The 18,158-nt window shown below is 44.8% G+C and overlaps 1 protein-coding gene across 4 annotated transcripts in view; it reads left to right on the top strand.

Annotated features, from left to right (window-relative positions):
- The first annotated feature begins 9,260 nt into the window (after positions 1-9,260).
- The window catches only part of FUCA2 (alpha-L-fucosidase 2), a 16,406-nt gene continuing 7,508 nt past the window's right edge, over positions 9,261-18,158 (top strand). For 2 of the 4 annotated variants that reach the window (XR_693878.2, XM_009673582.2), the window contains exons 1-5: positions 11,626-11,887; positions 12,295-12,482; positions 14,510-14,849; positions 15,448-15,658; positions 17,571-17,761. Coding sequence is in view for 3 of the 4 variants with exons in the window: in XM_009673582.2 (XP_009671877.2) it covers positions 11,829-11,887; positions 12,295-12,482; positions 14,510-14,849; positions 15,448-15,658; positions 17,571-17,761 (989 nt within the window). In the remaining variant the exon portion in view is untranslated. Of the gene's footprint in view, positions 9,491-11,625; positions 11,888-12,294; positions 12,483-14,509; positions 14,850-15,447; positions 15,659-17,570; positions 17,762-18,158 lie in introns of those variants that run through there. The other 2 variants (XM_068938561.1, XM_009673581.2) reach the window with 2 other exon arrangements.

Genomic DNA, 18,158 nt, shown 5'->3' with positions numbered 1-18,158 from the left:
AAGAAATAGAGGGTCCTATTTTATACGTATACGTCAAATTGCCTGTAGGTATGATTGCTGCCTATTCCTAATAGTTCAATTTTTCAAACTGATAGAAAAATATGAATATGCATTTAGGAAAAGGGTGCACTATTTCTTTTGAAAGCACACAGTTCAGTCATAGTTGCTGAGCTTAGATTCTAAATCCACAACAACGACTATTTGTCTTAACTTTTGCTATAGTTTTCCATCCCAGATTATCTGCCTCAGAATTTCGCAAAATTTTGTACTTTGATTTATGTTGTAAACAAGTCGTGCTTGAGACAACACGGAATCATGTTTTCCCTAATTTCCCCATTTTTTAAATAACATAGCAAAAATAGTTGTTTTAGTTATGAGTTTACTTCCACATCACGTGGCTCTTTGCCCCACTCCTTGCCATTTCCCCCACTTGCTGAATGAGAAGCTCCATCTTTCTAACAGTCTAACACCAAAGCACATTTGATTTTTTTTTTTTAAAAAACACTGAGCTGAATTTCCATAGACTTTGTTAGGAATCTTGCTTGGTGCATGCGGAAATCAGATCCGAGAAACTGGAATGTATCGCCATTTTGGAAAGTATAAGTGAAAGTTCAGAAAGAAACAGAAGCAAACCTAAAGAGCTACTCACTACCCATAATTTATCCTTTTCCCTAGGCACCATGCCTGTAGATAGTCAAATCAATACACAGAAGGAGAGTTTGGGCGGTTTCACTCTTTCTAGAAGCTCAAAAAACAGCTCTCAAAAACATTTTGTTTTCTTTGCATCAACCAAAAAGGGTTTGTCCATCACTGTCAGAAGAGAATTTGACATTTTTTATGTTTGCAAAATGGAACAGTCCAATCACGAAAAGCTCTAATGTGTCCAACGTTCATCAATCTTCTTCCCATCCAACATCAGCCACTCTGACGCTCGGGTCACTACACGAACTCTTTCTCGACTCTTCACTTCAATGGATGATTTTAAGCCACCGTTTTACCCATTCTATTCTAGGACCAGCAGAAGATAGAATTCTAGCTACTACTCATTATTATTTTAGATGAACGAACCTGGTAAGGACGACTTTGCTAGCTAAGAACTCCCAGAATAAACTGGAATGTATGAGTCTTGATATGGGACTGTAATTTTTCTCTCTGCCTTTCACTGTTTCTTGCCCCCTAGCATCTGGGCTATAACCTGATATATGGATGAATTTGTCTGAATGCTCAGGTAGTTTCTTCCTTCTGCCATCAGAGAAGGAGGAAAGGAACGGAAACAAAAATGAGGAGCTCGCCGCTCAACCTGAAAGGTGCACTTCTTTGCAGTGGAACAAATCATCTAAAACTATTACTTCTTGCTAAAGAGCAGAGCAAGACCTCAAGAGGAACTGCAACAGCGTAACAGCATCAAACACACTAAGTACTCATAAACAGAATGGAGATTTATATATGTTTTTGACTATGGGTCTGAGAAGTAAGGTTCCCTTTCGGAAGATGCGCCTCACCACAAACCTCGCCACCTTCGGAACAAAATGCAAGACTTAGCTTCAATCTACTGTCTTTACAGCAAAAACCACAGCATTGAAACAGAGCAAAGTGGAAACTGTCTATATGGACATGCAGAGGCAGAAGGAGCGTGGTCACGTGGCTGCAGCGCACAACAGTGGCTGAGGCTGGGGCCAGAGGACTGTCACAAACAGCATCGCCAGCTCCGCTGTCACAACGGGAGCACAAAGGCAGCTGATATAAACCAACGTATTCTCCCTTCTCCATTGAGGCCTGGTTCTCACCACTCAAACTCAGACCTGCCCTCGACCCCATGGCCACCAAATCTAGATTTTAGACAAGTTCTGGGAATCCATTTGAACAGAGTCTTGATTTCAAATGCAGTTCAGTCCCCATCTGTGCTGGGCAAATTAAGAAACTCAGCTAATTTGATCTGCCTTTAAGGTGGGTTTAAATCCAGTTACCAAATGTGGAAGACTTGCTTGAAGGCATTTGATTCAAGCAGCGTTCATGAAGTGTCTCTGATGCTGCTCTGAAACTTTAGGAGAATTTCGTCTTCACCCATCCCCTTAGAGATGCTCTTACACGCTAGGCAGTTATCAGTCGGGGCTGTACCAGTCGGGGCTGTACCATAACATTTAAGTGAGGCACAAGCTATGCCTTCCGCAGAACTGCTGAAATTTGATGACCTTACACTTCATTAGAGTATAAATCAAAAGTCTAGATCCTGGCACCAGCACTCTGGACAAAGAAAGCCTTATGCCTCCCAGGGTCTTACCAGAAGTGAAGAAAAGTGTTTGAAGGTAAAGGCTACACCGGACACAATGATGGGTGATGCGATGCAGCCCTGAGAGGGAAATCAAGTAATCCTCTACTACTAACCCTGAGAGAAGAGAGTTATTTTAAGAAAAAAGAATAACTGCAAATATACTATCCTAACAAACAGGAGCGCAGCTGATGAAGCGAGGTTCTGTAAAGCGATACCAGGAAGTTGTTACGTTCCATACATGACAGTAACGGAGGAAGGAGTGGGGGGTAGGAAAGCAAAGGCAGCATAAACGCTGGGAGAAAGCAGTCAGACTCATTGCACTTTCAAGATACATACAGTACTGGTCTAGAATAACAGGCAGATGGATGCTATGAGCTACTGCCAAAGCTGCTTTTAGAAAGCCCATTACATTTTCCCTAACTAGACAGTTTCTACAAACACTGTCTCTTAACAGATCCCGCACTGGGAATGGTGGGTCAAGTGGCGGTAAAAATGACAGTGCGAACTCTTCACAGGGGCATCCAGTGATCTCCGATGGAGTCTGAATAGACAAAACCGTCTTCTCGGCACCACTGGCGTCAGAATCCAGCAAACAAAGACAAACGTGCAACATAAACCACGACTTTTTACTTTAGCTGTTGGAATTGGGTCACTCTAGGAACAAAGGTAAATGGGCATTTTGCAGGTGATATAAAATGTAAATCGTTCTTTTCTAAATGGGACAGCTGGAGTACAGGTGACATCTGATGTAAATGAGTGACCTACTTTAAATTAATAAAATGATACAACTGGAGGAAAAGGTAGAAGCAAAAATAATAACGACAGTCACATTGTTTTTTTTAAGTGCCTCACATTTCTGTCCCCATTATGGTTGTTGTCCAGGTTAGCGGGAGAATGAAAAAGCAGGTTATTTTAATGGAATCATGGTATTAAAAGAAAGCTGTAACCACCACGTTAAAAATTCAACGGCTTTGAATCTTTAATGCATACTTTTCTCTTTAAAAAGGGACTAATCAGTTGTGTGCCAATAGATAAGTATTTTGGTTGTGCCCAATGAGCAGCTGGAAGAAAACACAGGAAGCAGCAGTGGAGAAAATACAGAATGAAAGAAAAGATTATGACAAAATAACAACCAGAGAAAGTTACTCTTGTCAGTTGCTGGCAGGAAGCACATCCTCAAAATTAAAAAAGAAAAATGAAGGAGGGCAACAGGGAGGCCTAAATTTTCTATTTAAGAAACTCCAAATGACAACACATCTTTGAAAACACCATCACTTTACCTCCACTGGATTCGCCATTCTTATTTGCTGAACCCAGTTCATTGGTAGGAGTCCAAGTCATTACACTGACAACCAAACCCACACTAAGACTGGGTTTAGACCTTAGTCTAAAACCTGTCAACCTCTGTGATGATCGCCCTGCGTCCAGGGGTTAAGACATCTCGTGTACACAGCAAGCTGTAGGGTGTTCATGCAGCACTCTTCCAGACGATACTGAAATACACTTCACCTTGCACCTAGAAGTAGTTCTTCATTTTTGAACAAACCGCTTCCTCCCTTTCTCCTGCTCTAAATTTGCCTGAATGTAACTTGTAAGTGGATACGGAAAGGGGTAAAGTAGATATGGAAAGAAGTAAAACACAAAATGGTGAGGAAAAATGGCACACAGTTCTTCTCATTTGCAGCTTTTTGCCCCACAGGCTGAATCTAATACAGGGCCCTCACTCCTATGTGAATATACAAGCTTTCACTCCCTCTTTGCACATCAGGCAGGCATTATCTACATCTGTGAGCTTCGCCAAGCAAACGGTCTGCTTCATCTTAAGCACCCCTGAGGAAGAAACGTAAGAGGACATTGTGGTTTGCTGCAGACACAACAACACATCGCTGCCCTAATGGATGCTGCAGCAGATAAGGTCCCTCAGTGCTCTCAAGAGCTCTCTGGAGGTGCTCTGCCTCTCCAAAACACAGTACTTGATAGCATTGTGGTTCCTTAGGCACCTCTGTGCAGCACAGCCTATGGCTGCATGTAAAATATTTGCATCTCCTGGGACGTACATGCCGGCAGTCTCATTTCAGTAAAGGGTAGCGCTGGTTTGCGACCAGGCAAGCATTATTTTCCAAAACGTGTTCAGCAACATGGAGCCCAAAGTTTCATCTTCCTTAATGCTCAACCTCAGGAAACAGCCTGAGTAAGGAACCGCCTGATAGATTAGGTCTTTATTACACTTTGGCCACTTTCAAATGTCTATACCGTAAACTAGGATCCTCACTTCCTCTTATTTTACACAAGAGTTATTCTGGATCCTGCAGGGAGCCTACGATGTCTCAAAGGGCCAGCTTCCACCTCCAAAACACCCCAAGTGCAATTGCAGTGGTTAACTCCTAGTGGAAGAAGGGATACTGATTCACAAATGTTTGCCTCCCCTGTTAACGAAACCATCCTTAGGAAGGACTAGAAGGTAATACAGGTACAAAAGCAAAATTCTAACGCGCCATTCAGGCGAAACGCGTGGAGCAGCAGCGCGAGGAGCCTCGACGCCTGCTCCAAAACGCACCCTGCAGCCCCCTCCGGGCTTTCCTGCCCTAGCAGTCGGAGGAGGTTAGTTCAGCTAACGTGACCCAGCCGCGTCCGGGCCGGGTCCCTTCCGACCTGAAAACACGGAGTGGAACACCAGAATTTCGATCAACACCACCAGCGTGAGTGAAAGCGCCAGCGCGGGCACCCAGTCGCTGACACCCGACGGGACGGCGCTCGCGGCGCGGTGCCGGTCCCCGCGGCCTCTGGGCGGCTGGCTGCCCGGCGCCGAGCGCCAGCGCCGCCCGCGGGCCGGGCTACCCGGCCGGGACCCGCGGCCCCGGGAGCCGCCCGGCCTGCCTTACCTGAGCCGCCCACGGCGGAGCGGAGCAGGCAGCTCCTGCGGCAGGAGGCGACGGCGGAGAGGTCGCTCTGGGAGCGGCCGCGGGGGCCGGGCGGCGGCGGGGGCCAGGCGGGCGGCGGCGCCCCCGCGGCGCTCCGCGGCCGCCCCGCCATCGCCGTCGGGGAGCCGGGCCGGGCCGGGCCGAGCCGAGCCGCCCGGCGGGGAGCCGAGGAGGGAGGGGAAGAGGCCGCGAGGGAGGGCAGAGGGAAAGTTGGCGGAGGAAGAGCCGCCCCTCGCCTCCGACCGCCCCGGCGCGGAGCCGCCCCGCCGGGGCGGTCGGGGCACTTGGGGACAGCCCGGGGCGGGGGGGGAGGAACCGCTCAACGTTGTGCTTGCGTGGGAGCCGGCAGTCGTCCCCTGCCTCCTGCTTGAGCCCCCCGGTGGCTGCCAACGTGACCCACCGGCGAGGCTTTTCAGAGCCCCGAGTTGTGCCGCCCGGGCGCAATTGCCGCAGCCGCCCGCCCCGTCCGGGCGGCACCGGGCGGGCCGGAGGGGCAGCCCGCACCTGCGGCGCCCCGGGGGGCGGAGGAGGAGGAGGAGGAGGAGGAGGAGGAGAGCGTTCGTGCCTTGCAGCTCTTCCTGACGCCGGCAGCGGCTGTGACTCGGTAATCGCTTGGCTCCGCTTAACTTTCTACTCTCAGAAGGAAAAAACTTAGCATCATTAGTGAGTGGAGCAACTGACAATATCAGTTTTGTTTTCCTCCACCTGCCATCCTCCCGCAACAAAGAGGTTGCACAATGCATTGCTGAAACTGGTAGGGACTGTGGTGAGTCAAACCTGCCCGAGAGGAATGCTTTCACGTTTAAAGGGTAGGCATTTCCCCAGTCGCTGTTACACTGTTAGACAACAAGCTTTACACAAGGGTACAAACACGTGACTCAACATTTTCTAAATACATCAAGAAGTGATTCCTTCTGCCTTTCAGAGCAGAAGCAGAACTGACACTGACTGCAGGAAAAGTAAAAAAAAAAAAAAAAAGTAAAAAGTACAAAATCAAGCCCCGTGGTTTTGGTTTTTTTTTCATTTTTCAGATGTACTTTTCTAAAAGGAATCGACATAAAAGGTAATAGGAGAAAATATAATGGTTTCATTTTCATTGCTTTTTTTTTTTTTTTACACAAATAATTCTATATTCTGCCTTGAATAAAATCCCAACTGCACTGAAGTGAATGGTGAAGACTGATAGGATTTCACTCCATATTTTTAAGGCATCCAATATCACATGATCTAACTATCAAGGATGAAAGTCCCATTCAGATGATATGGAAAGACTCTAGTGTCTAGCACTGCTCAGGTCTGAATCAAATCCTATCAAGTCTGAAATCTATCCATGTGAAATTCAGCTATGGGTCTCTATTTCCCACTTGGAAACCAAGTGCCCTCCCTGCAACGCCTGCCCCTGTGCAGCTCCCCTGGCACACTCATTATGCAGTGTTCCCGGCAGTCATACCAACTGAGACACCGTTTGCCTTTGTCCAAGCAATCGATCCAGACTGCAAGTCTCATGTGTCAGCAATTAGGTAGGTCAAAAGGTCTGCTCTGTTCATCGTTTCCCAAGGGATTGCCTTCATTTTTCCCTCTTCTTCCCTCCACTGAGAGACCATTCCTTTCCTATATGAACTGCAGAAAGCAGGACTGTGCTGTACAGGCTTCTCCTCACTTGTGGCAGCAAGGAGCTCCGTACTTACAGACCTTCCTATGGGGGCCAGATTACTCCTGCATTGTACAGACACTCTCTAGCCATGTTCAGAAAGCTTCCTGTAAAGACATTGACGTTGGTCTCATATTATACGAAAAATGTCATAATGTACTATTTTAACTATCTACCCTTTACAGCTTGCATCGTTACAGATGTGACTGTACACTGAGGACCTTTTCTCTCACTAGAGATTTCAGTGGCTAAGCATGTGTGGGCTGGTGACATTTTCTGAAGCAGGTTAAGTCTTAATCAGAAGTAAACTCATGACTCCTCTTTACTGAACTGTTTTCTTTTATTTTTTCTTTTCTTTTCTTTTTTTTTTTGAGCTTTTTTCTTGGATGATCTTTCCCTCAAAGCATTTTCAGCCACACAGCAGTTGTAACTTTGGTGTGCTGCACAGAATAAGCTTCAGAGAGTATGCTTCAAAACTCACACATTAAGGAGCTGCTCAATGCCTGAAAACCTTTGGTGTTGGCCAGTGATCAAAAAGAAAAAACTGCACAATGTTAAGAAATCCAAAGAGAAACTAGAAAAGATATCGTACCATGAGGTCAAAGGAGTTTAGGAATACCTTTTGAGAAGCAAAGTGACATCTAAAGGAGTGAACGTAAAAGAAGACATAGAGAAAGTAGGTCAATGTTGAATATAAAAGACAGAAGTATGAAGAGGCAGAGGCAAAAAAGAAGAAGAAAAGGAAAGGCTCGTATGTGTGATTTTCAAAGGGCATTTGTAAATCAGGGTAATGTGAACAGTCAGACAAAAAGGATGATACCATGGAAGCCAGAATGTTTTTTAAACAACCTGCAACTTAGTACACTCTTCAAGGTATATAACTGAAAACATTAACAAACCATGTATGTATGTTTCTTTTTAATAGCCATTTAACTGTCTTTGGACAAGTGTAATAATTGTGGCTAATGGCTCTGGAAACTGAAGTTCTACTTCTACGGATCAGGAAAAGCCTCAACAGCAAAGTGTACATCTCTCCCAGGTAGAAAGAGATTGCTTCAGTTGCCTGCCCGTCTATTTTTCAACTGTTCTGATGAGGTTGCCAATGCAATTTCCATGTGCGGTGATGATTCTGGAAAGTTACTATTTGCTCATTAAATCAAACTATTTCACAAAGGCCATTCACAGGCAACTAGGGACTGACGCAAAAGTATGCAATCCAGGTATCAGGAAAGACTGAAGGAGCAGTAGCCCAAGCTAAAAAGACGCATCTTTTAAAGTATGTGTCTGCCACCCATGACCTGCTGCACGAATATGAAGTGCTGGCTACTGAAGGAAGGGAGCTTCAGTACAGGCTTCCTCCAAAATCCTTCTAACAAGGAAACCTCTACTTGACGAGTCTGGGGGGTACCTTTTTGCCCTGGAAGGTATAACCACCTGGTGGGCTGAAAGGAGCTCTGCAGAGCATTAAAACTTGCACGCTGTCATGCTCTGTCAGGGAAGTAAAGCTCTGTGGTGGGACGTTGAGCCTGCGGCAGGCAGGAGACAGGAAGGTCAAACCAGCAGCCCGCGGAGGCCACCGCAGAACCAGGCTAATTGCCGGCAGCTTTTCAGGTCAGCGCTGACAGAGAACAATCCCAATTTGGTTTCTGAAGAACGGGCTGGTACCTAAAGTGCAGCTGAGTGCTAGCAGCTCACGACAGATGCTCCTGGGGAAGGAGAAAGTGGAAAGAGAAAGGCAGGATGTTGTCCAAGGTAGAAAGAGGTCGCTTCCTCTTCTTAAAATCCTCTTTAGCTATTTGTGATACAGCAGCTAGATAAAACAGTAGTGATTGACATGAAATCCCTGGCTTGCACGCTTTTCCATCTAAAACCCGGGGAACTATGAGGTTCTGTCACGGCAGTTGGAAAGGGATACATAGGGAAGAAATAAGACTAGGGAGAGAACAGAGAGGGGCACGGGCAGCAATTACTGACGCAGAATTAGCGCCGTTCATCCAGAGACAGCAGAGACGAGTAAAACTAGGGCTGGTGGCTTGCTCCGAGCTGCGGTTCAGTAGGCCGGGGAGGCGGTGGTGGGGTGGGGGAAGCCTGGCCCTCCCTCCCTCCCGCCGCCCTCCTGTCAGCCCCTCGCCCCACAGCCGGGGCCTGCCCGACGGGCCCGGCGGCTTCGCTGTCACCGCCCCCCCGCCCCCAGCCGCGCAGACGTGGGCGGCGAGGGCCGCCTTGCCCCGGCGATGCCCGCGGTAGCGGCCCAGGCGGGTAGGACTAAAGTCCCCCGCCCCGTCCCGCCCCGCCTAGGGGGTCACCGACATGGCGGCGGGGGCGGGGCGGCCCCGCCCGCGCCGGAGGCCAACGGCCCCGCCCGCCCGCCGCGTCGTAACGGCCGGCCGCGGCCCCGGCGCCTGTCCTGCCGCCGGCCGCCATGTCGCCCGCGGCCGCCCGCGCCGCGCCGCTGCGGCCGGCGCTGCCCGCGCTCCTGTTGGCGCTGGCGGCGGCGGCGGCGGCGGGCGGCGGGCCGCGCTACGAGCCCACCTGGCGGTCGCTGGACGCCCGGCCGCTGCCCGCCTGGTTTGACGAGGCGAAGCTGGGCGTCTTCATCCACTGGGGCGTGTTCTCGGTGCCCAGCTTCGGCAGCGAGTGGTTCTGGTGAGCGGGCCCCGGGCAGCGCGCACGGGAAGAGGGGGTCCCGCTGCCGCCGGTCAGCCGCGCCACGGCTGGGAGGCTTTTCTTGGAAAGCAGCTCCCTGCGCAGGCGGGTGTGGGGGTGGTTTTGCTCCCCGCCCCACCACCGCGGTAACGGGTCTGTTCCGTGGGTCTGACGCCCCTAAGGAGAGGGCCTGTGGAGCTGGGGCCTGTGTGCAATAGGCGTTAACCTGCCTCAGGGCCCGCAGTGAGGCCGGAAACGTTGTAACCCGGTTTGAGGAGGAAGCAGAGTTTGATATGATTGCGGTATGGGTGCGTCCGCCTGTCCGTCCGCCCCTAAACCTCGTGAATGTGTTGACTAACGTTGCAGAGAGGCTAGCGAGCGGGAAGATGTGCTCTGCTGCAGCGCTGCTGCAAGGGGTGACTGCAAGAGGCAGGCCTCGCTTGACCCCACGGGCTGAGGAGCTCTCTTTTCCACTGAAACGAACCTAAAGCTCTGATCCTGCAGATAATTTTAATTCGGAAGCTGGATAAAAACTTTGGTTTGTGTGAGTGTTCGGTGGCTCGGGCCCTCTGGCTGTAGCTGTTTGTTTTGCCATCTTCTTTGCGTGCGCTGCCCCGTGCTTTCTGCCTGACTTTGAATAAGTCACGTTACCTTTGTGATATAAAGGTAATAATGGGTGCAGAGCTTAACGCAATGTCCGCAAAACAAACCGACATCAGTATAAGCAAACCACTATTTTCTGTTGAAAAAAATCTGGCTTACTCTGTTCAGTGTTTCATTTAAGGGTTTCAGCAGTTTTTTTAGCATGGGTTTCATTTATTAACTAATGACTTTCTGGAGGGTAAAAAAGTTAGTTTTGGGTGCAGGCATTACTCAGAGCGCCATGCTCTGATACTCATACACAGATTCAGGCTCACACGTTCGTTCTTTTGTTTTTCTTCTGAAAAGACCCCAAAACGCTTTAACAGTAGTTGATGAAGTTTGTTACATCTCTGTTGTCTCCGCTCCTTTGCCATGCATAGGAGTGGAGCTGCTTCAGGGACCTCCAGATAGCACTCAGGTTGGGTAATGGAGGCCTGTTGTTAACAGCTTCAAATGGGAAGTCATAAACTCCAGCTCTCACCCAGCCCATTGTGCTACCCTCAGAGTTATGCAATCTTGGTCAATATGTTTCTGAAACTTAATGCTTCTATTCCAGTAGTTTTTAACGTTGTTAGCAAACTGTATGACAAAAGAAAAGAAGCAGGAGAAGGATTTCATCTGTTTCTTTATGCAACTGCATACTTTCAGATGAGATTTTTTTCAGGCTCTTCCATGGAGGAAGACTGTCTCAGCCGCTTTCTTCTAGTGTTGTGGTTTTTTGTTTGTTTGTTTTGTTTTGCTTTTAACCCACTGGCTGCCAGAATCTGTGCCTCTTTATGCTGAGGTGCCTTCAGGGAGGTTTTGGCAATATCCATGTGGTGACTCTAGTCTTACAGAAATGAAGTTAGAGTGCAGTTCAGGACAGAAGGCATGAACACATTTCAGACATTCAGGTTTTGCACTGCTTTATTCCTTCACTTTGAATTTGGACTCATTTATGCCTGAATCTGCCAACAGGATTTTGCTGCTTGGCTCCATTTGTAGAAAGGTAAATGCTTTCAGACGCTTTTCCCATGAATACTATCAGTCACAGTGTTCCCAACAGTAAGGCTGTTTATGCAGTAGAGATTGTTGCATTCTCTTCTTGGATCTCCTCTTTTATTACCGGAAGGGGAGGAATGGAGCGGGCTGAAAATTAATAGTGGTCTATCAGTGATTTATGATCTCTGCCCACGGTGAGGGTGAGAGACCACTCTTAACAGAGCAGAGGTCCCAACCTTGCTGTGGACTGGGGCAGTTGGAATAGTGATGTTGCTATGTTGAGTGTTGATGTGATGGAAAAACAGGATAGAAATTGCCCCTGCCTTGCAGAGGTGGGCTGCAAAAAGAGGTCATTGTCTTGCTTCTCTTCTAGTTCCTAAGTCTGGATGCGCTGCTCCTGTGGTTTGAGGGAGAGGTATACCTGCGTGTAACGGTATACCTGCGTGTAACGGTATACCTGCCTCTTTGTAACTGGGGCTGGGGCCGCCTTCTTGCGGAGGCAGGTTGTTGCTGGAGGATGTGCCTTCCAGTAGGGTTGCTTTGATTCACAGCCTCACGTGTGCTATGGCTACAGGACTTTTGCAGTCAGGCCTCTCTCCTGCTTCGGGACCATGAGCATCAGCTCGCACATCAGGTTAATCGGCTGCATTTGGTGTGGAGGACTCTGGACCAGGAGAGAGGCAAAGCTGCTGGCCTGCGTGTTTGTGGGTTGCAGATGTTGCAGTGTGGGGAGCAGAGCAGGAGCATCAGACTGATGTGTGAGACTGGAGAAGGGTGAGTCATGTTAGCCAGAAAAAGTGCATTCCTAGTGACATCTGACCTGCTTACATGAACTGTGCAACTGCGCCCTCTAGTAAATTTTCAGGATTTGGATACTGAATAAGACTGCCATTTTTTCCAGTCCCAAAGTACAGCTGCTTTGCGACATAGCTCCAGATAAAATCTCAGCACCTTTCCAAAGTGGAGTACTTGGAAAAAAGTATAGCATGGGGAGAGAGGGCAGAGAAAAGGAAATCTTCGATAATTGAAACTGTTACTTTCTGAAGTGATTTTATTCCATTTCCAGTTTCATGTAACAGCATGTGCCTCAGTGTTAATGCAAATAGGAGCTGATGATTTCAACTCACTTATCTGTATTTACATAATATGTCAGAGGATGTATTTTTACTGTATATTTTTAGGTGGTACTGGCAGAAGGAAAAGAGAGAGCCCTATGTGAAATTTATGGAGGCAAATTACCCACCCGGTTTTAGTTATGAAGATTTTGCACCATTGTTTACAGCAGAATTCTTTGATCCTGACCACTGGGCGGATATTCTGAAGGCTTCAGGTGCAAAATATGTTGTCTTAACTTCGAAACATCATGAAGGTAAACGGAAGGTTTGTGAACGTTAGTAATTGTTGCATTTCTGTCAGCTAAAGAAAAGCCCAGGTGACTTTCCTGCTTGCTAACAGAGAGGCAGAGAAAAACGGGCAGACTTTGCTGCCCCAACCCAAATGAAGAAGAAAAAAACCACCCGAGAAATATACATTTATTTTCCTGACTCTTACATGATAGCTGTTGTCATGAAGCTTTCATAAAAGGAGGAATTCGTTGTGCCGTTCTTCTCTTGCCTGAAGCAGCAGGTGCTGCTGAGCTTCTTGAAGTAGATACAGTTCATTTTCGACTGTTGAGTAATTTATTGCCTAAGGAACCGGAAAAAGTAAACTGTGTTGTTTTACGTATAGAACGTTGTGTGCAGGCAGTAAACTAGCTCTGTAGGTTTCTCCAAGGAATTTAGAATATGTTCCAGGAGTCTACTTCAGAGTTAGAAATATACACAGGGTATAGCTCTTCCTGATGCAGTGCATAAAAGCTACAATCTGAACCAAGTCTCTAAGATGACAGGCATCACACCTGCACTGAAAGAAATAAGGCAAAATATTACAGCTTTACAGCTGGGGATGAAAACACAGACGCGAGTGATTTGCCTAAGGTTATGCAAGAAGTCTATTACGAAGAAAGTCATTTTGTGGATTGCCTGAGCCACTGTCCCATTATTTATTCTCAACTCACACCTCCCATGCTTTTTTTATTTCTGCTTTTGGTGACTTCTGTTAAGGTACTATAAGGTAGTGTAGCTAGCTAACTGGTAGACTTGACTGAATTTTCACATTTGCACGCTTTTTCGCGAAGGTGTAGGAGAACTTCACAGACACCATTGACTTTTTGACACCATAGCTGTAAAACGCTCTGCAGATGAAAGTAAAGAATAAGAATGTTTAGAAAGAAACATGATAGCAAAGAAAAGCATAAAATATGATGAAACAATATGATGGCACATCTAGTGAATGTTGGTGGTGTTTGGGGCGATGTGGGTACAGGACAGGCAACTAGTAACTTTAATGCTGGTTCTGACACACAAAATCCTGATCCTAGTGATGCCATGCATAATTCCCACAGACTAAAAAAGAATCAAGATTCGTTTAGTGTGTCCAGTAGCCTTGGACATGAATTTTTAGCTTGTTTGTCTAGTAGATGCAATTACATGTATTTATTTCACAAAAATATGTGAGATTTATTAGGTGCTGCTTGTAAAGCAGTCTGAAGTTGAGAGTTGAGCTCCTCTAGTGATCTAAGTCTGCAGTGCAATAAAACTTATGGGGCCTAGGCTGGATTTCTGAACGCCTGAAAAGTTAAATCCCTCCTGATACTTCATGTTGATATATTGAAAGCTATTCCAGGAGTTTTTGTGCTTTGCTTATGTACATCTACTGACTGCTTGATTGAGCTGTTATAAATGTCAAGACAAATGAAGAGTGATGCATAAGATGTAGACAGGAGGAGGAGGAGAATTGTCTTTGAATGTAAATGACAGCTTATGCATTCTGCAGCTGAAAAAGCATTTTTGTCTTCCTATTGTTGTTTGTGTATTGAGAGTTTATATTTGAAACAGTGTGAGGAAATTCATGTGCCTACAAAGTTGATATATTCTTGGTTAATTGGGACAGCTGAACGGAGTGAACAATTAGAGAGAAAGGAATAAGTATCCTAATTTAGTACAGCCCTGGAAGTTGCATGTTTTTTAAATATACTTAAAAATGCGTGTGTGTGGGGGGGGGGAAGGGAACATTTTATACAATTATTTATTTATATACATATAAATAAATAAAAAATATACCATCAAAATGCATCTGGCATTGAATTATAGTGGTAGTACTACTATCACAGTGGATAGACAGAGATTATAGGGATACTTTCTACCATGATCATCATATTATTATGTATATTATTTTCAACACACAAACACAGTTGCAGACTGCTTCTTGGACAGAGGAACTGTAATTTCTCCTCCGCTTCCCTTTCTGATGCTTTAATTTTCCTTTAATTAATTTCCTTTAACTTTCTCTTTTCAGGCTTTGCTTTGTGGGGATCCAAATATTCTTGGAACTGGAATGCTGTTGATGTGGGACCGAAACGAGACCTTGTGGCTGAACTAGCAACATCTATTAGAAACAGGACTGATTTGCATTTTGGGTTATATCACTCCCTGTTTGAATGGTTCAATCCCCTCTTTCTTGAGGATGCCACCAGTTTATTCAAGACAAGAAAGTTTCCAACCAGTAAATCAGTACCAGAGCTCTATGAAATTGTTACCAAATACAAACCAGAAATAATTTGGTCTGATGGAAATGGAAATGCACCAGATACTTACTGGAACAGCACTGGTTTCTTAGCTTGGCTGTATAATGACAGGTATATAATGATACTATCTTAGCTTTTAATCTGAAACTCTGCTCCATTTGTAGTTGGTCTCATTTTCTGTTTATTTAATTTTCCTGGAATATAGTGTCAAGAATGCAGGTCTTCCTTAGGAGTATCAAAGCTTGCTTTAAAAAACGAACAAACAAGCAAACAAACCCCCAAACCTTTTCTTACCACATCTGCAACTTCATCAGTTAAGATAGTGTTAATCATTCCACCTAACTCTATTATTCCGAAAGTATTGTGTACTGTAAGGGCAAACAAGATAGCCGAATTACGTAAGAATATGGGTGTGTTGTTGTCATCGTGGACTGGACATCTAACAGCGGATGTGCAGTGTAGCCTGCTTTCTGGCAGATCTCATGTGACATTTTTCAGTATATTTCCCTAAGAAATGCTAATCTGGGCCTTGTACTAGAAAAGGATGAGAACAGGATCCCTGAAATTGCACTCAATCAAATTGTAATACATGAATAGTGCAGAAGTCACTCTAAATATTATCTTCTGGGGGATGAGGAAGGGGATTCCACTGATTGTGACTGCAGTTTTTAGAGTAAAAATAATGAACTTAAAATATGTCTATTTTCAGTCCAGTTCGAGATACAGTTGTGACAAATGACCGCTGGGGAGTTGGTAGCATCTGTAACCATGGAGGCTTCTACACTTGTAGTGACCGGTATAACCCTGGACACCTTCTGCCTCACAAATGGGAGAACTGTATGACTATCGACAAGCAGTCGTGGGGCTACAGGAGGGACGCAAAGCTTGATGATTACTTCACAATTGAAGACTTAGTTAAGGTACAGTAGGACAAATGGGTGTTGCACGCAACTTCTGCTACTTCCTCCTGATTATTATATGGTATCATATTTCAATTCCATTTTTAATAAAAATACTTGTTTTAATTAAATAATGAATCAATGAAATCATAAATCATTTTGTTCATTTGCAGCCTAACATTAGTAGGATGGAATATCCATGTTATTAATTTTATAGGAATGACTATGAGAAAAGTTACTTAGTAAAAATTAAGTCAGTTTCTTAGAAACTACTTCCTCTGTGAGTAATTGGCCAAAGACTGAGAGTTCACTGATCCAGAAAGTCTCTCTCTGATTCTGGTAACTACACAGATAAGTTGATGAGAAGCAAACAGTTGCTATTTCACAGCTCCTATTTAGAAACTGCTGATTGAAGGCTACATCTTTTGCCCTTCTAGCTAGAAACAGTTTATACCTCTTAATACTCTTTTACCTTGAAAGGAGAATTTTTTTAAACGCGCTTATATTACATGCATACAGGTAAACACTTGCAGATGCAGAATATCCTGTGCTAAGGTATTTGATGTGTTAGTCAAAGGTATTTAAAAAAAAAAAAAAAGGTTTGAAACTTAAGAAAATTAGCGGAAAGGAAGACTTGTCTTTCAGATAAGACGCATTTAATTGTAAAAATTCAGCTAGTAAGGGGATAACTGTTTACTACTGTTACTTAACCTAAATCTGTTCCCTGCAAGAGATAATTTCAAGTTGAAGTAAGCTCTTTGCAGAAGCCTTTAATTCATTCAATAGCTTATCCCCAGCTGTCTGCCCCTCAGACATGCCCCTCACGTATCTCAGTCCTTGGTCTCTGGAGAGCAGTGTGGATGTGAACGCAAATGTTGAAGGACTCTACAGAAGAATCAGCAACCTACTTGCAGGTTGCTAAGTTCACAATATGGCATTGGTGCAGCCTCTTGAAGCCAGAACCTGTAATCACCAAAGGTTGAGATTAAAAAATTGATTAGTGAAATCATTTACCTCTTTTTCTGTAAGTTGCTGCTTGGATTAATAGATCCAGAGAGCTGTATTCCAGGATGAATGAGCCCTTTCCATCTAGATTAGATGGAGTATTTTTTTTACTGTTATGTCCACTGACATGAAGATATATTCATTCTTCCATCTTCTTTTGGTGTTTTTATAGTAGAAAATTCCTACTATAATATGAATGTTCCTTTTGAATCTCCATCTGTACATTGCATCTGTTACAGAAATAGTTATATGCTACATGTATTTTACAGGCCCTAAGGTCTATGACTGCTATTAATATGTGAACACCCGTTCTGTTATTGGTTCTATTTGCAAAAGGAAGAAACTGGGGAGATGTAAATAGTACTTTCAGAGACAAGATTTTTTTGGTGAAAACTATATATTAAATTTCTGAAACTTCCTACTGTTTTACAGTTGTCCCCATAAAATAGGGAGACCATAAACAGAGGAAGAAGAAGGTGTTTCAGCTTCAATAAAAATGAAGTGGCATCTATGAGCCGCGTTGTCCTCTTGTGTAGAGAAATAATCCCCTGTTTTATTAGTAAAATTCTCTTGAAATTCCCGCAGAATTCAAAATGTTTAAAAATTTGTAGGATCTTATTCAAATGTAGATTCAGTCAGAACTATTGGTGTAAGACTCTCTTTGGGCTATTTTCTGTCATTAAAAATTGACAACAGAGCTTCTTCATATGGGAGCTTACATTTTTTTCATTGACTATTGGGACAGCCCCCAAGCCTAAACACACAGCAGTAACACAGCCAGTTCAGTCCATTATTCTGAAGTAATGTACCAGGCTTTAGTAAGTACTTTAAAGTACATGTATGGGGTTTTTTGTTGTTTTCTTTTCTTTCTTCTTTTTTTTTTTTTTTAAACCATATGCTCTGTCTGTGTGTTTAAAAAACATTTCAGCAACTTGTAGAAACAGTATCTTGTGGAGGTAATCTCTTGATGAATATTGGGCCCACTCATGATGGTCGCATTGCTGTTATATTTGAAGAACGCCTGAGGCAGATGGGTACCTGGCTGAAAGTCAATGGAGAAGCTATCTATGGAACGACACCATGGAGAGCACAGAATGACACTGTCACACCGGAAGTATGGTAAGGCTACTGAATCAAAATGGAAAGAATATAATGCAGCAGAAGCTTATATGAAGTTCTTCATGACTTACAGCTTACTTTGTATGCTGGAAAGAGAAGTATGCTTTTGTCAGTTTAACTGTGCACATAAAGTTGTGTATAAAGAAATAAGTAGACAATGGGTGTCAGAGAACATAGTTTTGGGATGATGCTGAGGCTGAAGGGAAGACTGCATAAATTTTGTTAATGATCTTGTGCTGCTTAGTGTAGCTGGCTACAGAAACTGTTTAAAAAAAAAATCCAAAATATAGAACAGCTATGTAGTGTTTCTGTACAGTAGAAATACTGAGAGAGAAACACAGGAGAGAAAGAATCTAGAAATCTGTCTAGCATACCCCACATTTTTTTGTGAGGTAAA

Source organism: Struthio camelus, chromosome 3, assembly GCF_040807025.1.
Source record: "Struthio camelus isolate bStrCam1 chromosome 3, bStrCam1.hap1, whole genome shotgun sequence".
Taxonomy (NCBI): Eukaryota; Metazoa; Chordata; class Aves; order Struthioniformes; family Struthionidae; genus Struthio; species Struthio camelus.
The sequence above is the reverse complement of the archived record's forward strand: the minus strand, read 5'-3'. Positions and strand labels throughout refer to the sequence as shown.